Source organism: Carcharodon carcharias, chromosome 18 (genome assembly GCF_017639515.1).
Source record: "Carcharodon carcharias isolate sCarCar2 chromosome 18, sCarCar2.pri, whole genome shotgun sequence".
Taxonomy (NCBI): domain Eukaryota; kingdom Metazoa; phylum Chordata; class Chondrichthyes; order Lamniformes; family Lamnidae; genus Carcharodon; species Carcharodon carcharias.
In genome coordinates, this window is record NC_054484.1 from 53,434,425 (window position 1) to 53,455,385 (window position 20,961).

At 41.4% G+C, this 20,961-nt stretch overlaps 1 protein-coding gene across 1 annotated transcript in view; it reads left to right on the forward strand.

The window, feature by feature from the left end:
- The window catches only part of dmd (dystrophin), a 1,748,406-nt gene that overhangs the window by 1,343,779 nt on the left and 383,666 nt on the right, over positions 1–20,961 (forward strand). Inside the window, exon 52 of the mRNA XM_041212034.1 lies at positions 11,467–11,678. Within this exon, the coding sequence (XP_041067968.1) occupies positions 11,467–11,678 (212 nt within the window). The remainder of the gene's footprint in view (positions 1–11,466; positions 11,679–20,961) is intronic.

Below are 20,961 nucleotides of genomic sequence, written 5' to 3' on the forward strand. Positions count from 1 at the left end.
GTACTGTGTACAGTATTGGTCTGCTTATTTAAGGAAGGATGTAAATGTATTGAAAGCGGTTCAGAGAAGGTTTACCAGATGAGTACCTGGAATGGTTGTCTTATGAGGAAAGGTTGGACAGGCAAGGCTTGTATCCGCAGGAGTTTAGAAGAGTATAAGATAGGGTGGCTGTGGAGAGGATGTTTCCTCTTGTAGGAGAATCTAGAATTAGGGGTCACTGTTTAAAAATAAGGGGTTGCCCATTTAAAACAGAGGTGAGGTGACATTTTTTCACTCAGAGGGTCGTGAGTCTTTGGAACTCTCTTCCTGAAAAGACGGTGGAAGCAGAGTCTTTAAATATTTTTAAGACAGAAGTGGATAGATTCTTGGTAAGCAAGGGGATATATCAGGGGTAGGCTGGATGCAGATTTGAGGAAACTATCAGATAGGCCATGATCTTATTAAATGGCAGAGCAGGATCGAGGGGCCGAATGGCCTACACCTGCTCCTTGTTCATATGTTTGTCCTGCTGATCTGTTGGAGAGGCAGACTCTTAAAACAACACACGCTTAGTCCTTAAATGTTGGTACTTGAAAAATTTTGATATTTTCCATAGACTGGGAGACTGGGGATGTTGTGATATTATAATGATATAGGCACAATCACAAGAAGGGATTGGGTAAACATGTTGTGGGTTAATTTATTTAGAATAGGCACATGAGAACATAGAAACCTTGAAGACACCAGAGCTCGGCGGTGCACTGCTCAGAGCAAAAGTGAAACTAAGACTGGACCGCATGACACACTTCCCTTCTAGTGATGTCATGCTGATATCCCTTAAAAGCATATTACAACAGGGGATAGTCAGGTATTTCACTTGTTGTGCAAGAGCAGCTGAGTCACACACAATGTTTTGTTTGCTGCTGTCTGTTTTGCCAAACTTGCTTGCCTTATATGGCACTAATCTGTGCATCAAAAGTGTTTATTAAACTATTGTATTCATTTTAGTCAGCTCCTGACAAATCAATGCTTATAATTTTTCATCAGATTTTTTTAATGCATTCAGTTTTTACTTTAGGACTGTCAGAGTACATCAGTTGACAGTAAGTTCTCCTGATACCCTGGCCCACATTTGTCCCTTCACTACACCATCAGAAACAGGTGGCTCATATTTTTGGCTGTTTGTGGCAGTGATGACAACAGCAACTGTACTTTAAAAACAATTCATTGGTTGCAAAGCTCTTTGAGAGGTCCTAATGTGAAGACACCACATGAATGCAAGTGTGTTCTTTTTTCTCCACTGGCTTACTGATTAATCCAAATTAGTTTTGTGCCCCAAATCTTTTAGATGATTGAGATATTGGCAGTGCATTCATTACAGCCTGCAAATCAGGGTTCTTTAACCATGATTGCCATTTTGGGTTGGAAATGGTTGAAGTAGAGGGTGTGCTGTGTGCTGTCCCGTCATTTCCATGGGCAATAGAGGAGATGAGGCCCAACTAAAATGTGTGAAGTTCTAAAAATTCAGACCATGATGTTCATTGAAATCCATTCAAAATAGCAACATTGGATAGGATTTTCCTCTGAAATTGCACACCTTTTCTAGTATAACTTAGGCAAGCAGGGATGGAAAACAGAACCAGAATCTGTCCTACCAGTTCCTGTCCAATTTGCTGGCCTGTATCACTCATCCAGTGTCACTTCTACTAATGTTGGAAGTGCTCACTCAAATAAGGGCAGACTTAATAACCAAATAAGATCTAATGATAGACTGACAGCATAAGCTATGTTTTCTGTTATTACCATGGCCACACTGGATTTAAGGTATATCCATATATAACAGGTGTCCACTATTGCTAGGACTGAATGATACCTCAAAAAGAAATTTAAAATTCCATCACAGAGAGCCCATTCAATCATAGGGTGTTTGCTTTGCACTCCTCTCCTTGAATGTTCACAGGATATCTGTCTGATGCCAGATGCGTCTTCCTAACCAAGAGCAGGGAATTCTGTTTATCAGGCTGTTGGCACCATTGTGTAACAACAAGAATTGTCCACTCCTGTCAGAAACCCAATGGATACAACAAAAATAGCAGCACAAAAATAGCAGCAAAATGATTCCTGGTTTTTCTGATTCTTGCAAAGTACTGATGCCAGCTTCATTTAGTTTAATTCAATTTTTCTTCCCTTTTGCCCTCCTTTCTTTCTGACACTGGGGTCAATTGTCACTTGGTTGGTCTGGTGTTAATGGCCTCAAAGTGGGGTCACTAACCTTATTTCCCTGTTCACTCTGATGAAGTGCCACTTTAAAGGGGCCTATTGCTGGGCACTCAAAACACCCACCTGTTTCAGTCAGTGGGCTCATTACAGTGTGTAAATCAGGAGTCTCAGACCATGAATGCCATTTTAGATTGGAAATATTCAGAGGTGCACTGTACATTGGAACCATTTTCACAACTGATAGAACTGAAAAGGTCCAGCCATGAAAAGTGTGAAATCCTTCAGGCCCCACAAAGTAATGTGGGCTTGTACTGCCCCAGGACAGTCCTCAACCCGCCACCCACTCCAACATGATCATAACCTCCTCAATGTACTTACTATGCTCAGTGCAACCCAATATTGGCCATTCTGAACCCATGACTGTAATGGGATGCTTGTTTGGCTCTCCACAGTTTGCTGGTTCCATTTAAAGGAGGCCAGTGACTCCAATTAGCAGTTAACTCTTCTTGCCAAAAATCAAAACCCTCCCCTCCCTTTGCCCTCTTCATGCTAGGGTGCAGCTCCACAGGTGAGAGCATCTCTCTGGCATCTTAGCCAAGTAACCATATGGATCTTGCCTGTGAATGTCAGTCAGCTATGTATCTAGGGGTGAGAACAAAGCAATGCCCAATCATACCCTTGCTCTGTGCCCACAAAACAGTGCAGTCTTGGGATAGCAGCCAGAAAACTAAACCCTGGTTGATTGATATTCCCCTCACCATTCGTAAAGTGTGGAAATTGTTGTCACTGGCTGGTCTTCAAGGGCACACGTTTCTGCCATGGGTCTTCATATGACTGAACAGACCGATTCTCGACCTGCAGATCTTTGGGCATGTGGGCAGAATGTTCCATGGCATAGTGGGATCTAGAGTGCTGGATTTGCTTCCTTTATTTTCCTTCTCTGAGGCTGCTCTACTTCATCATTAAGGTGTTTGGACTGAGAGTGCGATGCAGCTTGATGTACAAGTTATCGCTGTTTTGAATGATTGGTAGCAAGCTCCTCCCAGTCTATAATGATATTGCTGCAATGTGGAAATACAGACCTGCACTATTTAGCAAATTATATGGCTGGCTGAAAAGCTGAGCAGGGCAATTTTATAAGCTGCAAAAACTATTATAGTCTTTCATGTTACACTTCATTAGATAAGTAATGAGTTCCAGATAACTGTAGATTAGGGATGTCACAGTGACCATAATGCCCAATGCATCAGTAAATTCAAAAATATTAGGATACCCACAGCAGCTCTCCTATTCATTAACATTAATAGCTTTTGAATTATATTTTGGGGGAAATCGTATGATATATTAATTATTTTCATGTTTCATTTTCAAATGAAATTTTCAACAAATTAAACCTTTTGTAAATAAGCAGACCTGCTGAGTAGCATATGCCATGTTCTAAATGGCCTTTGATAAGCTTATTAAATATGGCCTTGTCAATGAAGACTTAATTACAGTCTGGCATCCACGAAATTCATTTCTCCAGTGGAACCAAAGAGAGGTTGTTTCATCATTTCTGAGGATGTGGAAATAGCTTAACTTTTAATAGGATAGTTGCAAACCATTGCCAGTAACAGCATAGAGAATGGTGAGCCATTGGAGTCTTCATGTAAACAAAAATCAAAAAGAAAAATTGTAGATGCTGGAAATCTGAAAGAAAGAACATAAAATCAAAAAGCTCAGCACATCGGTCTGCATCTGTGAAGAAAATCGATTCATTTCAGGTACTGACCCTCAGCAGAAATGAATGAAGTGCAGGGTCTGTGAAAACACACACCTACTCACTTGCACAGGAGGGGAAGAAGAATCATCTGTGCACCATTTCCTTTTTACTTGGGTATTTCATCCTGTTCTGACAAATGGCTTACATCCAAATGGCTTACATTCAGTTACCTGCTCTCCTCATAGAAATTGATTTGCATATTGAGTGTTTCCAGCTTTTTCTGTTTCTGCGTTTTACTCTTTGTCTTTCACTGCCACATGAGGCATCTGTTCCATTGACACTCCAGGCTCCAGTTACCACCTCTTTAACATACTATGCGCTCCAAAAATGTTTAATTAGTGACAATACTCACATTTATACAGTGTTCCCTATGATGTAATTGAAATATTGCAAAGTGCTTCACTCTGTGTGGGGTTGATTTTGACATTTAGACGACCAACTAGCACTTGTACCCAAGTGAGGGAAGGGTTGTGATTGTAATCACAAATTGGATATATGAGGGTAGCAGGAATTAAGTCATTTTTGCGCTTCAAATTTCATGATTTACACCCATTGATCCCAGTATAATACACTGAACCCTTCACTGGAGTTCCTCACTCACTGATCCCTTGTGACCTACCCTGGGATTCACACTCCCACAAATTTCCATTGCCCCCACAGCCAGTTCCTTAAACCCTCAGTATATTTGCTGGATCTCTTTGGCTCTGTTGCCCATGAAACTAATTGAAATGTACACTACATACAAGCCAACCAATTCTGACCTAAAATGGCAATCAGTGTCTTACCACTTATTAAAAGGAGCCAACTATCTGAAACTTTGGGCACCTGGTTGTAGATCTCTTTCAAAATGTCACCGAACACATTGTTTGGGTCCATGGAGTTTTAAGGCTGTGGATTCCATTTTGAGACCTGTAATACCCTGTTAACACCTACCAAGGCCAATTTATATTAACTGTAGTGAATTACTTTTGGAGTGCAGTGGCTGTTGTACACAACCCAGTGCTTGCTTGTTTCTATTATTCTGATGCCATGAGAAAAAGCTCCAAATTCAGGATTTTGCATTCAGAGCAGTCATTGATTACTTCAACAGAAAATCCAGTCTTTTGCAATCAGTTAACAATTTGTATTTAGATAGCATCTTTAAGTAGTAAAACTTCCCAAGATTCTTCACAGAACAGTTATAGTACAAAATTTGACACCGAGCCACGTAAGGAGATATTAGGCTGACGACCAAAAACATGGTGAAAAAGGTAGATTTTAACGAGCTTCTTAAAGGAGAGAAGAGAGGCGGAGAGGGAGGGAATTCTAAAGCTTTGAACCTTAGGAGCTGAAAGCATTGTTGTCGGTGTTGGAGTGATTAAAATCAGAGATTCTCGGAAGGCCATAATTAGAGGAGCACAATTATCTAGGAGGGCTGTAGGATTAGAGCAGTTACAGAGGTGGGGAAGGGTGAGGTCATAGAGAATTTGAAAGTTGAAGTTATACTACTTGAAGCTGTTGTCAAAATATGCAGGGAAATGAGAAGTGTTAAGTGGCTATTTTGGCAATATGGAATGACCATATGAGATTGTAATGTATGAGGAAATGGCTGTGTGGTGTTATGACATCTGTGTGGAGAACAATATGAGGTTGGAGGATCGTAGTGCGATGATATCAATATTGGGTTCAAATTTTGATATCTTTATCAGGTTGAAGTGCCTGGTTATTGAAACTAGTGAGAAGATTGGAGTGTCTGGGATAAAATTTAACATCACGAGGGTAAAACCTGGATGGGACTGGATTGGGGTCCATTTTACATCCCACAGGATTTTACTTTCTATTGAATGAAGTCAGTCAAAAGAAAATCCAGACAAAGGTATAGTCAGTGACCAAACCATTGCCTCCTGTTTTGCACCCATGCAAAGTTGAATTTTAGCCCTTCTGTCTGATAATGTCATTGGAAATTTTGATTGTCTGTTGGAGCAATGAGAGATTTTAATGTCTCTGTTTTAGTGAGAAAGTTAGATAAGATTACCTTTGTGTTAATGGCAGTGTGAGTTTGTTAAGTCTAAGGTAGATTTTCTGTTACAGGTGCTATTTGCTCTGAAGTGGTTATAAGTGCATTGCAATGTGCTGTAAATAGTTATGATAATTAGTTGACCTTTGGATAATTATGTATAATTGTTTTAATGAGTTATCCTGATTTTCTGTGGACAACTTGTTATCATAAACATGCATAGCTTCAGTTGCTAATTTGGATGTGTGTGGGGCACAGAAAATGGAATGCAAGTGAAATTTAAAAGGATCCAGACAATTTACAGGAAGTGTCAGAATAGGTGGACATAAATTTTTGGAGCCTTGCGAAAGTCTGAAAAAAGTATTTCAGGCTTGTCAAGTTTGTAGTGGGAGAGGGCTAAGAAGTGAATAAATGGGAAAAATGAAGTAAAGGAAACCCTATGCATAGGCATGTGTAGCAAGTGATGAAGCAGCTCAACACCTAAAACTCCCTATTGATGGTTGCTGAAGAAATGCTATATGGGGAGGGTTGACCCTGTTTGTTAAGCCAGATCACCATCCCTATTAATCAGCATTAATCAGCATTCTCACAGGCATGCCTGTGAGAAAATGGAAGAAGGCCTTATTCCACAGGTGACCATTACTGTCACTGGTCGTGTGAGGCCTGCTGCATGTTAACTGCAGTATTCCAGCAGCAAGTGCTACAGTGCTATATCTGTCTCTCAAAAATAGCGCTAGGTAGGTCTGACAGTGGTTGTCTGGTATCTTTGAGAGTGCAGCCAATTAGAAAACTTATTTCATGCAACATCATTGATAGCCATAATGTGTTATTGGTTTCTTTCAGGAAGCATGCAACTATACTGTCAGTCAGAGATTTACATATCTTATTTGTTCCAATGTGTCTGCTGTCCTAGTTTTCTTTAGGAACAGGAAGCTCCAGATGCACTAATTCTGTCCCAAGGAGAGGAATGTACATTCCTACCAGGAGATATAGATGTGATGGTACTAGCAGGTGGCCACAAGCACCTCTAATGCAACTTTAAGATAAAAGCAAAATACTGTGGATGCTGGAAATCTGAAACAAAAACAAAAATAGCTGGAAAAACTCAGCAGGTCTGACAGCATCTGTGGAGAGAAATACAGTTAGCGTTTTGAGTCCGTAAGTTCTGATGAAGAGTCATATGGACTCGAAACATTAACTGTATTCCTCTCCGCTGATGCTGTCAGACCTGCTGAGTTTTTCCAGCTATTTTTGTTTTTGTTCTAGTGCAACCTTCCCTGCTGCTCACCCCTTTACTGGTCCTTATCATCTTCCTCCAAAGAGCTCAGATAGGGATTCCCATTTGGAAACCCATTGGGGACAACACAAAAGACATGGCAGAACAATTGGAATAAAGGCTTATTAAGTCATGGCAGAAAAAAAGATGAAAATGGAAAAGAAATGCCTTTAATATTATTGCATCCTTAATTAAACTTCCATCTACTTACCACTAGTCAAACTTCTCTATGTGTTAATGACAGTGGCTGTGTGTCAATGGAATGTGAGATTGCAATAACCATATGTTAGTGATGAAGTCAGGTTTGATTATGCTTATATTAATGTTTGTAAGAAACTGGGCTGTTTGTTTAATTTTTCCTTATTAAAAATATTTCCTCCACTCTTTTGTAATTATACTATGAAAGCAGCATAATGTGAGCAATTATGTCAATGATAATGTGTTATGCTTAGTGTATAAATTATTGGGCAAGGATTAAAAATATGAAATAATTCTGATACTTGAGCTGAGGAACTGTTCTCAGAGTGTGGGTGGAGATAGGTTACAATACTCTCGCTGCTGTTCTCTGATTTGTGCTCCTTTCAAGCGTGGCTTCTCACTGGGACAGAGAATTACTAAATTTACCTTATTCACTATAATTAGCAATTACCAATAAAACTAAAATGCCGCCAACTGTACAATGCATTAAATCCTGCCTTAGGTTATAATCTTGGTGTAGGAACATTTAAATTATGGACTATATTGTTTCTTGCTGAATAGTCACGTAATGGTACCACACCTTGGGCACCAAATTGCTCTTTACTGATTATACAAAATGGGTGATAACAAATGAGCAGCCCCGTGGTAATCTGAGGTATAATACGCCTTTAAGAGAATGTGATCAGATTGACCACATGACTGTAAGACCCAATAGCTGTGTAGCGCGGACTACCGTGCTAATGTTAGTTTAGAGGTAGGGTCTGTTTGGAGAAGCACACATCATGTTAGTGCTCTGTTGTTTGTGTAAATAAATAGTATGTGCTTCATTTCATAATGGTCTCTGTGTCTGCTGTATATTGTAATCGACTCACTGGCTGATAGGTAAGCGTGAGCAAAGTGACCGCATAGTAAAACATAACAAGCCCGTTTTACATAGCACTCAATTTTTTAGCTAGGAAAATAGGCTGCCCGTTTCTCTCATCCATTTTGTGTGAACAGGGCAAACCTATTAGAGCCTTCCCACTCCCCTTTTTTCTCTATTTTAATCAAAATGAATTACCCTTTACTACCACTGGAGGTCGACTTAATTAGGAATATTTAAATATTTTCAGAGTCACTGCACAGTTGTCAGATAAGTTACAAGAGAGCAGCATGTTGAAAGGTACATTGTGCGGTTGTTGGCTAATTTAATAAATCCCAATGGCAAAGAAATTGATTTTCTTTTAAAGTTTTAAAGCTGAACCATCCATAAAGTAAATACTCTTTTCATTGTCAAGTGCAGTGGTTAAGAAAACAATTGCTAGTAACGTCCCTTCAGAATATACTCAAGCTTTTGCTACAAAGGCTGGAAACACTGGATATATGCAATTGTCAACCCAACTTTCACTTTTGTCCCTCTCTCCTCACTCTCGTCCCCATTATCTCTGTGATTGGCAGAATATTACGAGCAAAGATCAGAGGCCAGCAGTATGTATTTTAACGATTGTAGAATGATTAATATCAGCTTTTACAACACTAATTAGAATGTCTTCATAACACAAACCTCTGGGGGGTGGGGGGGGGGGCAAATGTTAACAACTTGGCATATTTAGTGTTTGAGGGAAGAGAGGGCAACACAAGCTTAACTTTGGTTGACAGCTGCAGGGCTGCTAAAGAATCTTGCACATACAGGTCCAAAGCTTTCCCTGATCAGTGGGACTAGTTTTGAAAAGGACTCCTTCAGTTGGTGTTGGGGCCCACACTAACAAATCCACCTGGGATACCAAAAAAATTATCCTCATCAACTTAACTGTGTCACCATTGCCTGCACAGAGTGGGCACTGGCCATTTCATTACTAAACTGATATATTCTGTTTTGCAAAAAAACAGACACAATGCTCAACAACTTCTTTGAGAAACTGAAACAAGATTTTATTGTCCATCAAAGAACGTGGAAGAAAGAGATCAAGATATAATAATACTGTGTTGAGAAAAAAATGGATGTTATGTTGAGCATGTAATCATCAGAAAAGGAATAGACAGGGTTCAATGCTGAGAGAAGTTCGATAATATGATGAAAGAACAGAGAAAAGGGCCAGCAAATTCCTGAGCAGCTGGAAAAGGTGTTGGAAGTTGAAGTATTGCCTATTGACCTGAGCATTTTAAGAGAGCATCATAAGCATTGTTTTGGAGTAAAGATGTTCAATATAAACTTACTTTGAAGGACTCATCATGTTTGCTCAGTATCTTCTCCAGTTTCATTCCTTTATATTGAGAACCTTGATAAAAAGTACTTTCACAAAGAACAATTGCCAGATTAGAGAAATTTCAGCAGGTTCATATGCTGGAACATAGTTCTGTACAGATTTCCCATTACGTTATTGTCTTGGCTATGCAGTAAGTTTGCACTGTGGTTTTGGTTGTCCAACCTCAAAAAGAACATAGATGAATTAAAAAGAGTTCAGGGAAGAGTAACAAGGATGATTTGGGTGCTCATGGACTAAGTTATGAAGAAAAGCTCAAGTGACACAATTTAATTTTGCTGGAGAAAAGGCTGAGGGGCGATGTGTTATGTGGATAGATGAGGTGGAAGTAAGGCAGCTATTTATCTTGGATTAGGCAAAGGATTAAAGGACACAGTAGAAAATTGAAGTATCTCAAGCTGTTTCAAGATTGGAAGAAAAAAATACCGCACAGGATAGTTGATCTGTAGAGTTAACTTCCAGATATGGTAGTTGACTTAGGCTGTGCTAGCTCCTTTCTAAAGGAATTGAAAGCAGTGTGAAGCAAGTTTCAGCATTATTCTGTCATTATACAACATCTTGACTTGTTTTCAGAAGAAGGAAATTGGTGATCCATAAATGAGGGGAATAGGAGGTAGTGCATGATTCAATGATAGAATAATCATACATCAACTCTGGCTGCAGAGAGTTTGGTGAGTTATATGGCCTTTTCTCACTCTGCACTTTCTTAAGTAATTCTATATCCACTACAGCACAAAGCTTTTTCAGTCTTTTTTATTTTACATAAACCACTGGCCAAACAGATTAGCTTAAAAAAGCCTGGTGCCACAACTCCCTTTCTTGCCCTTGCACCTTTTTCCTTCCTGTCTTGAATAATTCGATCCTGGAAAATCAGAATAACTGAAACTGTGGCTCATTTTGGTGACCTTAGCACAATTTCTGTTTTACAATTTAAAAAGTGTCCCCTAGAAATCTCCAAGATAGTCATAAATTTTGGACCCAAGTTCTATTCAACTCTGCTCACTATGCTCCTCAGAGTTGAAATGCCATTTAAAATAACCTGTAGATCTATAGTTGTGGTTTCCTCCTTGCACATTTCACTTGGTAAGAATTAGGTTCCTAAGAGCTTACTCACCAGTTAAATATTAATCAGCTAAATTCTCTAATTGTTAGGCAGTAGTAGAGCAAGTGCTGACAGCACACGCACAAACATTAAATCTCCCACTGTCCAGTTGTGTGTATTTGCTGGGTGCAAAACCCATTTCTTAAATCCTTATAATCCAGGCAACAAAAGCAAGATTAGGAGCCCTGTGCCCCTCTTCCTAAGTGCCAAGGTGATTGGGTTAGGCAAACTTGAAACTCAGATACATGATTAACTTCTATTAGTGTACCATGGCAGGAACCAAGAAGTTTTTAAAAATGATGTTCAAACAATAATCTCTTCAGCTTGTTCGACTACATGGAGCTATTCCTTTCAAAATATGCTTATGGCTATATTGCATGCACTTGCATACATCTTGTGGCCTTTGCTCTTAAATTTAAGTACTAATGTTATCTTATGAAGCAGCTAAAAGGACAACCCTACATTATTTATTGATGCATATCAAGGTTGCAAAGATTCAGGCTTTCCATCTGTTTTCATATTTGTGATGAACGGAGTGCAGGAGCAGAAAGATCCATCAGTACTTCACAGCACGCTAATTGCAATGGGCTTCCTTTGCACAATAGCTGGATGATTGCATCCCTGTAAAAAAAGTAACCTTGGTCTTTGATGTAACCTTTTATTTTAATTTTCTTTCCTATTTTCCTTCAGTTGAAAAGGTTCAAACTCAATGGGATGAGGTGCAGAACCGGTTACAGTCCCGCACTCAACAGCTACAGGAAATGCTGAAGGATTCCAACCAGTGGCTTGAACCCAAGCAAAAGGCAGAGGAACTTCTAGAGAAAGCCAGAAGCAAGCAGAGCTCCTGGAAGGAAATGTCCTATACTGTGGAGATACTAATGAAGCAGAATGCAGATGTCAAGGTAATCAAATGCCTTTATAGATCTGCAGCCTTTATGAAAAGGATGGGCAATTGGAGAAAACAAAAACAGTCTTTCTGCATCCCCCCCCCCCCCCCCGCAGGTGATGTGAATAACAGCTTGCATTTTTATAGCACCTTAATGACACTTCACAGGAACCTTATCAGACAAAATATGATGCCGAGCCATGTAAGGAGATAGTAGGATAGCTGTTGAAAATCTTGGTCAGAGGCGCATCTTAAAGGAGGGGAGATAAAGTGGTTCAGGAAGGAAATTCCAGAACTTTGAGTCTTTGCAGATGAAAGCATGGAATCAAGGATGATCAAGAAACCAGAATTGGATGAATGCAGAGATCTTAGAGGGTTTTAGAGCTGGAGAAGGGTATGCAAGAGGGAAAGGCAATGGAGGGAGTTATAAACAAGGATGAGAATTTAAAATTCAAAGTGTCATGAGCACACAATCTCTGAGTCTCACTATCACTGGGGGGTAAGAAGCAATGGGACTTAAAAATAATAATCAACATGTCGAGATCACATGATCTTCTATCAAAAATTAGTAAATTTAGTGCTGTTAGGATGTTCGTGACACTTAGGTCAAAAAGCACTTCGTAAATCAAACCTATATAAGGAGTGAGACTGTACTCAGTTGCACATTATAGATTAGAAAGAACACTACATGGATGAAATCTTGGTGTTTGAGCAACTTTTCATTCTGCTGCCCTCTATAGAGGCTACTTCAGAATTAAACATTGTATTATTTGATTGATGGTAAAACAAAAGTCTTAGGTTGGCTCTTTATCCACTATATTAATGTAGTAGGAAAGCTGTATTGGGCGCAGGGCATCATTTTATATTTATATTGGCAACAAATCTGTCACCTTTTCGTTAATGACTTTGATTATTTATTTATTCCAGACATTTTGCATAATTATTGTTAGCTAATGTAACAAAAATGGGAAAATATAATGAAGCAGCATTATAATTTCTGTGAAAATGCTTTCACCAGTCTGCCTTCTTGATAAAAGTTTCAAATTTGGAGAATGTTACATCCAATTTAAAAGTGAAATTAAGGTAATGAAGCACTTTGAATGTGCATTTGATTACTCAGATGTAACATGGTAACAAATGGGGCCTGAAAGTAAAAAAATTATGTGTCATTAGCGTAATTATGTAAATTCATTAAATGAAGTCATGTAAGGAAGAAAATAATGGGCTTGTAATAGGCAAACCCATCAAACATTCATTACAACAGTCTGTTATTAATGCCTATAACAACGACCTATAGGAGGCAGTAAATTAGATGCCAGGTAGTGTAATCCAGGCGACATAAATTGACATTAGTTTCAATTCAAAACAAATGCAATTACATGTTTTTTTCATGTATCTCATTCAAAATGATTCAGGCACGATATTATACTATAACTTGTAATGCGTTTCATTTGAATGTTTAGCTTGTTTTTAGTTTCTCTAATGTAGGTGAGTGCAATGCCAAAATGAAATCGGAGGAACAAGCTTAACCTTCCTCCCCTAACCACCCGCATACATTGAAGTCTGAGAAGAAATTGTGATGTGTAGGTACATTCTTCTTAGAGACATGGGGGAAATCTTAACCTGCCAGGTTGGATGGATGTCGGCGCAGACAGGCTATAACAGCAGGACACGCTGGCGTGTTGGGAAGCCGGCAGAGTCCATCAACTTCGGCATTTAACTGGAGTATGTTTGTAGCACACAGACCTCCATGAATCAGGCAGGTCTGCTATTAACACATGCTAAAAGGGAATTGAGTGGATTTTTAGCCCTGGATTCTGTCTTCAACTGAGTGCGTGTTCCTGGAACACGCCACATTGAACAAGACCTGAGGAATTGATGGGGCTGAGCAATTGACAGGCTGGAAAATCTTTTAAATACTGAGATATGACAGCTGCTTCTTTGCCTAAGTGAAAGGCTTTTGCTCACAGGACTTGTTCTAAAAGGGTGCTTTGGAGGTGATCTCCAAAAATTTGATGGTCATTTGTGCTACCTTTGAGTATTTTAACTTCGATTGATCTGAACCTCCCAGCTAACATCAACAGGAGCAGCAACAGCTTTCTTTTCAACCACCTGCTGCTCTACAGGACAGAGGGGATGAGCATAGATATCCAGCTCATAAGAGGCGATCCCCCAACACAGAATATGCAGGCAAAAAATTAGCTTTCTGGATATGATTGAGTACCAGTGTCCCAGGAGGCTAAGACTCTCCTGTCAAGTCATTGCAGACATTTGCAACCTCTTGGAAGAAGAGCGCCTGCCAAGTGGACCAGGTGGTCAAGGCCACCACAGCCCTGAATATTTGCACCTCTAGCTCCTTTCAGGGATCTGATGGCAACATATGTAAAACTCCTCAATCTACTGTTCATAAGCATATTGTCCATGTAATGGAGGTAACGTATGCCACTTACTTCCACTTCAGTACTGATGGGTCCAATCAGAATAAAGGGGCCCTCAAATTTGCTGCTCTGACTGGATTTCCAGAGGTCCAAGGAGTCATTGATTGTACACCCTCAGACCAACCAGCAGCATTCATCAACCAATTAGTGTTCAGCTCATATGCGACCACTGAAAGATCATCTTGCATGTCTGTCCAAGATATCCTGGAAGCTGCTGTGATGCCTGCAGCCTGCACCAATTAAGTCTACCACAGATTTTCACACCTCCAAAGCAGAGACATGATGGCTTCTTGGAGATAAGGACTACCCTCTAAAAACATGGCTAATGACACCTGATGACTTACAAGCTCTATCAGTGATCTCCAGGAACTGAAGCTACATGAACATAAGAGTCATTGAACAGGCAATTGGGATGCTAAAGATGAGATTCAGGTGCCTGGACAGATCTGGGCTCCCTTCAGTATGTACCAAGATTGGTTTTCAGAATGGTAGAGGTCTGATGCGCCACACAACATTGCACAGCAGCAAGGGCTGAAGCTCCATGAGGAGAAAGGTGGAGGCGCAACAAGAGGAGGAGTAGGAGGAGCCTGATGTGGCAGGGTACCTACAGCACTTGCTTAGCTACCAGAGATGCACAGGATGGACTCATTCAGGGGCACTCAACTAAACTGAGGCAACACAATGATCTGGCAAATCAATGCTAAATCCATTGTGGACCAGCCCAGCCCTTAGCACAAAGCAATCCACAGTCAACAAGCCATCGTCTCACTGCATACATTGGGGCTGAAGGCTACTTGGTAGGCAGCAGGGCATAATGGGGAGAACAGGACCAGGGAAATAAAGATTATGTTCATCGAACAGGAAAATGGCAGTGTAACATAGTGTTAAATACCCACATGATTACCCTTGTGCAGTTACAAATTCCTTCCCTTCCTTTTCCTGCTCTCTGGTTGGTTCCACAACATGCTGCTCTATGAAACTATCTCAAGAGCATTCAATGAACTCTTCATCCAGACTACTGCTAATCTGATTCTTCCAGTTTATATGTAGATTAAAATCATCCATGAATATCCCTTTATCACAAGCACCCAATATGTCTTCTTGTATACTTTGTCCTAAATTGTGGTTACTGTTAGGTGGTCTGTAGATCACTCCCACTAATGACTTCTTTCCCTTACTATTCTTCATCTCCACTCAAGCCGATTCGATGTCCTGATCTCCTGAACCAAGGTCATCTCTAACTATTGCACCAATGCCATCCTTGTTCAACAGTGCTACCACTCCATCTTTACCTAGCTTCCTATTCTTCTTGAATGTCATGTACCCTTCAATATTCAGGACCCAATCCTTGTCATCCTGCAGCCATCAAGCCATCTGCAACTATCAGATCATGTTTATTGACTTCAATGTGTGCCATCAATTCATTTACTTTGTTATGAATACCGCCCACATTCAGATACAGAACCTTTAGTCTTGTCTTTTTGTTATCTTTGTAACATCTAGTCTTGACTATTGGAGTATTCTTAGGTTTTATCTCTCTGCCCTTTCCTGCTATTCTATGACCCTCATTTCCCATTTTACTATTATGGTCTCCTGCCTTGAATCTATCCCCTGATTTGCCACATCTACCCAAGCTTGATCCCTCAATCCCCTTGTTTAGTTTAAAGCCCTCTCTACTTCTCTAGTTATGCAATTCACAAGAATACTCAACCCAGCATGGCTCTGGTGTTGACCATCCCAATGGTATAGCACCCACTTTTCCCAATACTGGTTCCAGTGTCCCACAAACTGGAACCCACTTCTCCCACACCAGTCTTTGAGCCATGCATTTAGCTCTCTAATCTTATTTGCCCTATGCCAATTTGCATGTGGCTCAGGTACCTTTGACGTTCTGCTCCTTGATTTGGTGTCTAGCTTCTCACACTGACTATGCAGAACCTCCTTCCTTGTCCTGCCTATTTTGTTGGTACCTACATGGACCATGACAACTGAATCCTCCCCCTCCCACTGCAAATTCCTCTCCAGCCCTGTGCAGATGTCCTGAACCCCAGGCAAGCAACATAGCCTTCTGGACTCACATTTTTTGCTGCAGAGAACTGTGTCAATCCCCTCACTATACTGTTCCCTACTACCACTACGTTCCTGCTTGCTCTCCCTGCTTGAACGGCTTCCTGTACCTTGGTGACACGGCCAGCCTGCTCATCCACCTTGCAGGCCTCGCTTTCATCCACACAGGTTGTGAGCACCTCAAACCTGTTTGACAACTGTAAAGTCTGAGGCTTCCTCACTGCTGGCCAAAACAGACAACTGTATTCTAAGAGGTGTGACCGTCTTCTAGAGCAAAATGCCCAGGGGCAGGTTATTGAGGTTGGCGAGTGAGGGGCGGGGCCCGCTCGCTGACATGTAAAATGACACGGGATGACATTGGGCAGAACTCCCGATGTCACCCCGCATCACTTCCATTTTCAGGTCGGTGGGGGTGCAGCCGAATCAGCTGTGCACCCGCCAACCTGTCAACGGCCTATTTAAAAAGTAATTAGACTAGTTAAAGGAACTGCCCATCTAACCTTAAGGTTGGTGGGCAGGTCGGGAGCCCTGGCGGACTTCAGAAAAAGTAAGAAACCTCACCCACGGGCGGGATGAGGTTTCATGTATGTTTTTAAAAATTTAATAAAAGTTTACTTAAAAGTGATGGGCATGTCCCAACTCATGTGACAGTATCACATGAGGGGGCATGTCATGGAAATTTCATTTCTCTACATGTACCATTTTTAAATTTGGTGCTGATCTCCCTGAGGCAGCACTTAGCCACAGGGAGACGAGTGTGCTCGTTCGTACGCGTGCATAAAAGAGCGCACTCCTGGCTTAGGTAATCCATCCCCTGCCCTCACAGGAAACGCATAGCTGGATGGGCCTTAATTGGCCCGTATACGTAAAATGGCAGCGTATCCCCAGGGCACCGATTGGAGGCGCGCCCGCTCCTGAACTTCCCCCCTGATGGGGGCACAATTTTTCCCCAGGTATTTTTCCCCTTTCCTGACTTTGCACAGTGTCTGCATTTCAGCTTTCAGATCAATAATCCTGATCTGGAATTCCTCTAGCTGCTTACACTTTCTGCAGATGTGTTTGTCTTGGATCGACTTGGCATCCAATAGCTCCCACATTTCACAGCTGCAATGCGGCACCTGTCCTGCTATTATTACTTATGTTATTTAGTTAACTTAATTTAATTATTCAATTAATTAACTTAGAGTAATTCCTATGCATACCACACCTCTTTCTCCCATACACCAAATTCCCACGTGAACCTAATTGGCTGCTCTCTCAGTCTCCGTGTCACTCCAGCATAGTCGTGTAGTCACCTGTCTCCTTGTGTGAGTGGGTCAAAACGTTAAAATTCAATCCATATTCAGAAGACAGATTTCCTTGTATTGCTGGGTGTTCTCCCCTTCTCACCTATCTTGAAGATGCTGTCTTCTAATAGGCTCCATAGGATCAGGTGTAGTGTGGAGGGGACAAGATTGCAAGTCAACAGATGGAAGTGCGAATTGTGCCAGGGCTACCGAGGACTCTTGGGAGTGGATCGCAGCACAAGTTGCTACTGTGAGTGGGGTCTCCAGAGTGCTGCCAGTGCAGAAAAGGAGAGACAAGGCTGGGTATCAGGAGACCCAAGAGCCCTTTGCAGGGCTTGAGAGAGTGCTCCCTGATCATTCTGGCCTAAGTGCTTTCCCAACGAATATTATAAATTAAACAATCACCCAGCTGAATCTTGCCAAGTTTCACAATCGTAGGAGTTAAAATTATGTCAAGGCTATCATGATGTCAGTGGTCCGCAACTTTTGCACCTTAAGTAGACCTTCGCCTAACTATAGTATGAATCCTACGACCGCTATTTTACTGAAATGTTCATGCTGATTGGGTTGGCTCACAATTTTGGTAGAATTGTTTCTGCCCCAAAAAACTTGCTCTCTTTCCCTCTTCTAATCCTCTCTCTCTCCCCCTCTACTCTTATCCCCCAAACGTTTTCCTTCCTTCTGTCTTATTCTTCCTCCTTTTCCTCCTTCTCCTTCCCTGCCCCCTCCTGCTACCTCTGCTCTTACACCAGGTCTTATGCTTCCCCTAAACATTTTTGACATGACAGCTGCATTTAATGTTTGGCGATTTTTGGCCTTACACTGCCCAGTTTTTGAGCAAGAATGAAGCAGCAATGAAGGCAAACTTGGAGAAAAATATTTCTTAAACTCTTCACACTCGCTGCACTCTTGGATCGATTCCACAAATTAGGTGCCTTGGAGCTTAATTCCTACATGTAAGGTGTACCCAAGAATGCAATTAAAAATAAATTCTGCAGCACCAGCATTATACTTCAAAATCAAAGAACTTTTCAAAATGTCAGAAAAAGCAACAAAAAAAATTAACATTTTCTAGGTAAATTCTTGCCCCTTCCCACCACAGGAATATGTTTTGCAGTATCATAGTTCATTTCCACCTTCAAATATTTCTTTGGCAACACCTTCAAAAATTGCATTATTGTGCATCTCAGTTATTTCTCCAGCTTTACATCTGATGGAAGCATGGCAAGAACTGCAACTGCTTTTCAATTATATGGGCTCCTTTAGAGGTATTTACTTTTTATAACAATGAGGAGCAGGGAAGAAGGGTCCTAGAGTAATTGATATTATTTGATATCAAGTATCTTCCAAAAGGTTTAATTTAAAGGGGTAAGTCATGGCAGGAGAGCTCTATGTGGGAAGCCGGGCACTGGAGCCAGCATGTGTGTGGGAAGTGTCTCCAACTGCAGCTCCTGGAAGCCTGGGTTTTGGAGCTGGAGTGGCGGCTGGGGACACTGTGGAGCATCTGCGAGGCGGAGAGTATTGTGGATAGCACGTATAGAGAGGTGGTCACACAGCAGGCTAAGAGTCCACAGGCAGGAAGGGAATGGGTGACCACCAGACAGAGCAAAAGGACTAGACAGGCAATGCAGGAATCTCCTGTGGCTATTTCCCTGCAAAGCAGATATATGGCTTTGGATAATGTTGGGGGGAATGGCCTTTCAGGGGAAAGCAGCAACAGCCTAATTCGTTGCACCACGGTTGGCTCTGCTGCACAGGGGAGGAGTAAAAAGTGTTGGAATGCAATAGTTATAGGGGATTCAATTGTAAGGGGAATAGATAGGCATTTCTGTGGCCACAAACGAGACTCCAGGATGGTATGTTGCCTCCCTGGTGCTAGGGTCAAGGATGTCTCAGAGTGGCTACAGGACATTCTGAAGTGGTTGTGGTACATAGTGGTACAAATGACATAGGTAAAAATAGGGATGAGGTCCTAAAAGCAGAATATAGGGAGTTAGGAAATATGTTGAAAAGCAGGACCTCAAAGGTGGTGATCTCAGGATTACTACCAGTGCCACGTGCTAGTCAGAGTAGAAATAGCAGGTTATATCAGATGAATATGTGGCTGAAGAGATGGTGTGAGGGGGAGGGTTTCAGATTCCTGGGGCATTGGGACCGGTTCTGGGAGAGGTGGGACCAGTACAAACTGGACAGGTTACACCTGGGCAGGGCCAGGACTGATGTCCTAGGGGCAATATTTGCTAGAGTGGTTGTGTGTGTGTGTGTGTGTGGGGTGGGCGGGGGGGGGGGGGGGGGGGGGGTTGTGGTTTAAACTAAAATGGCATGGAGATGAAAACCTATGCAAGGAGTCAGAGGAGGGGGAATCAATGACAAGAACAAAAGACAGAAAGGGGAATAAGAAAAGTGATAGGCAGAGAAATCAAGGGGAAGAATCAAACAGGGCCTCATAAAATAGTGGGAACGGGATAAGTAATGTGAAAAAGACTATCTTTAAGATTTTGTGCCTTAACGCAAGGAGCATTTGCAATAAAGTGGATTAATTAACCGTGCAAACAGGTATGATATAGTCGGGATTACAGATAGGGATAATAGGGATTACCAGGGATGGGAAATGAACATCCAGGGGTATTCAGACAAAAAGGAAAAGGCGGTGGAGTTGCATTGCTGGTTAAAGAGGAAATTAACGCAATAGTGAGGAAAGGTATTAGCTCTGATGATGTGGAATCTGAATGGGTAGAGCTGAGACACATCAAGGGGCAAAAAACGTTAGTGGGGGTTATAGACCCCCAAACTGTAGTGGTGATGTTGGGAATGGCATTAAACAGGAAATTAGAGATGCAAGCAATAAAAGGACATCTGTAATTATGGGTGACTTTAATCTGCATATAGATTGGGCAAATCAAATTAGTAACAATATCGTAGAGGAGGAATTCCTGGAGTGCATACAGGATGGTTTTCTGGAACTAGAGAACAGACCATCCTAGACTGGGTATTGTGTAATGAGAAAGGAATAATTGGCAATCTAGTTGTGCGAGATCCCTTGGGGTTGAGCGACCATAATATGATAGAATTCTTCATCAAGATGGAGAGTGACGTGGCTGATTCTGAGACTAGGGTCCTGAATCTTAATAAAGGAAACTACGATGGTATGAGGGTATGAGGCATGCATTGGCTATGATGGATTGGGAAACATTACTTAAAGGGATGACGGTGGATGGACAATGGCAAACATTCAAAGAGCGCATGGGTGAACTGCAACAATTGTTTATTCCTGCCTGGCGCAAAAGTAAAACAGGAAAGGTGGCCAAACCATGGCTTACAAGGGAAATTAGAGATAGTATCCAAGGAAGAGGCATACAAATTGGCCAGAAAAAACAACAGACCTGAGGATTGGGAGCAGTTTAGAATTCAGCAAAGGAGGACCAAGAGATTGATTAAGAAGGGGATAATAGAGTATGAGAGTAAACTGGCAGGGAACATAAAAGCTGACTGTAAAAGTTTCTATAGG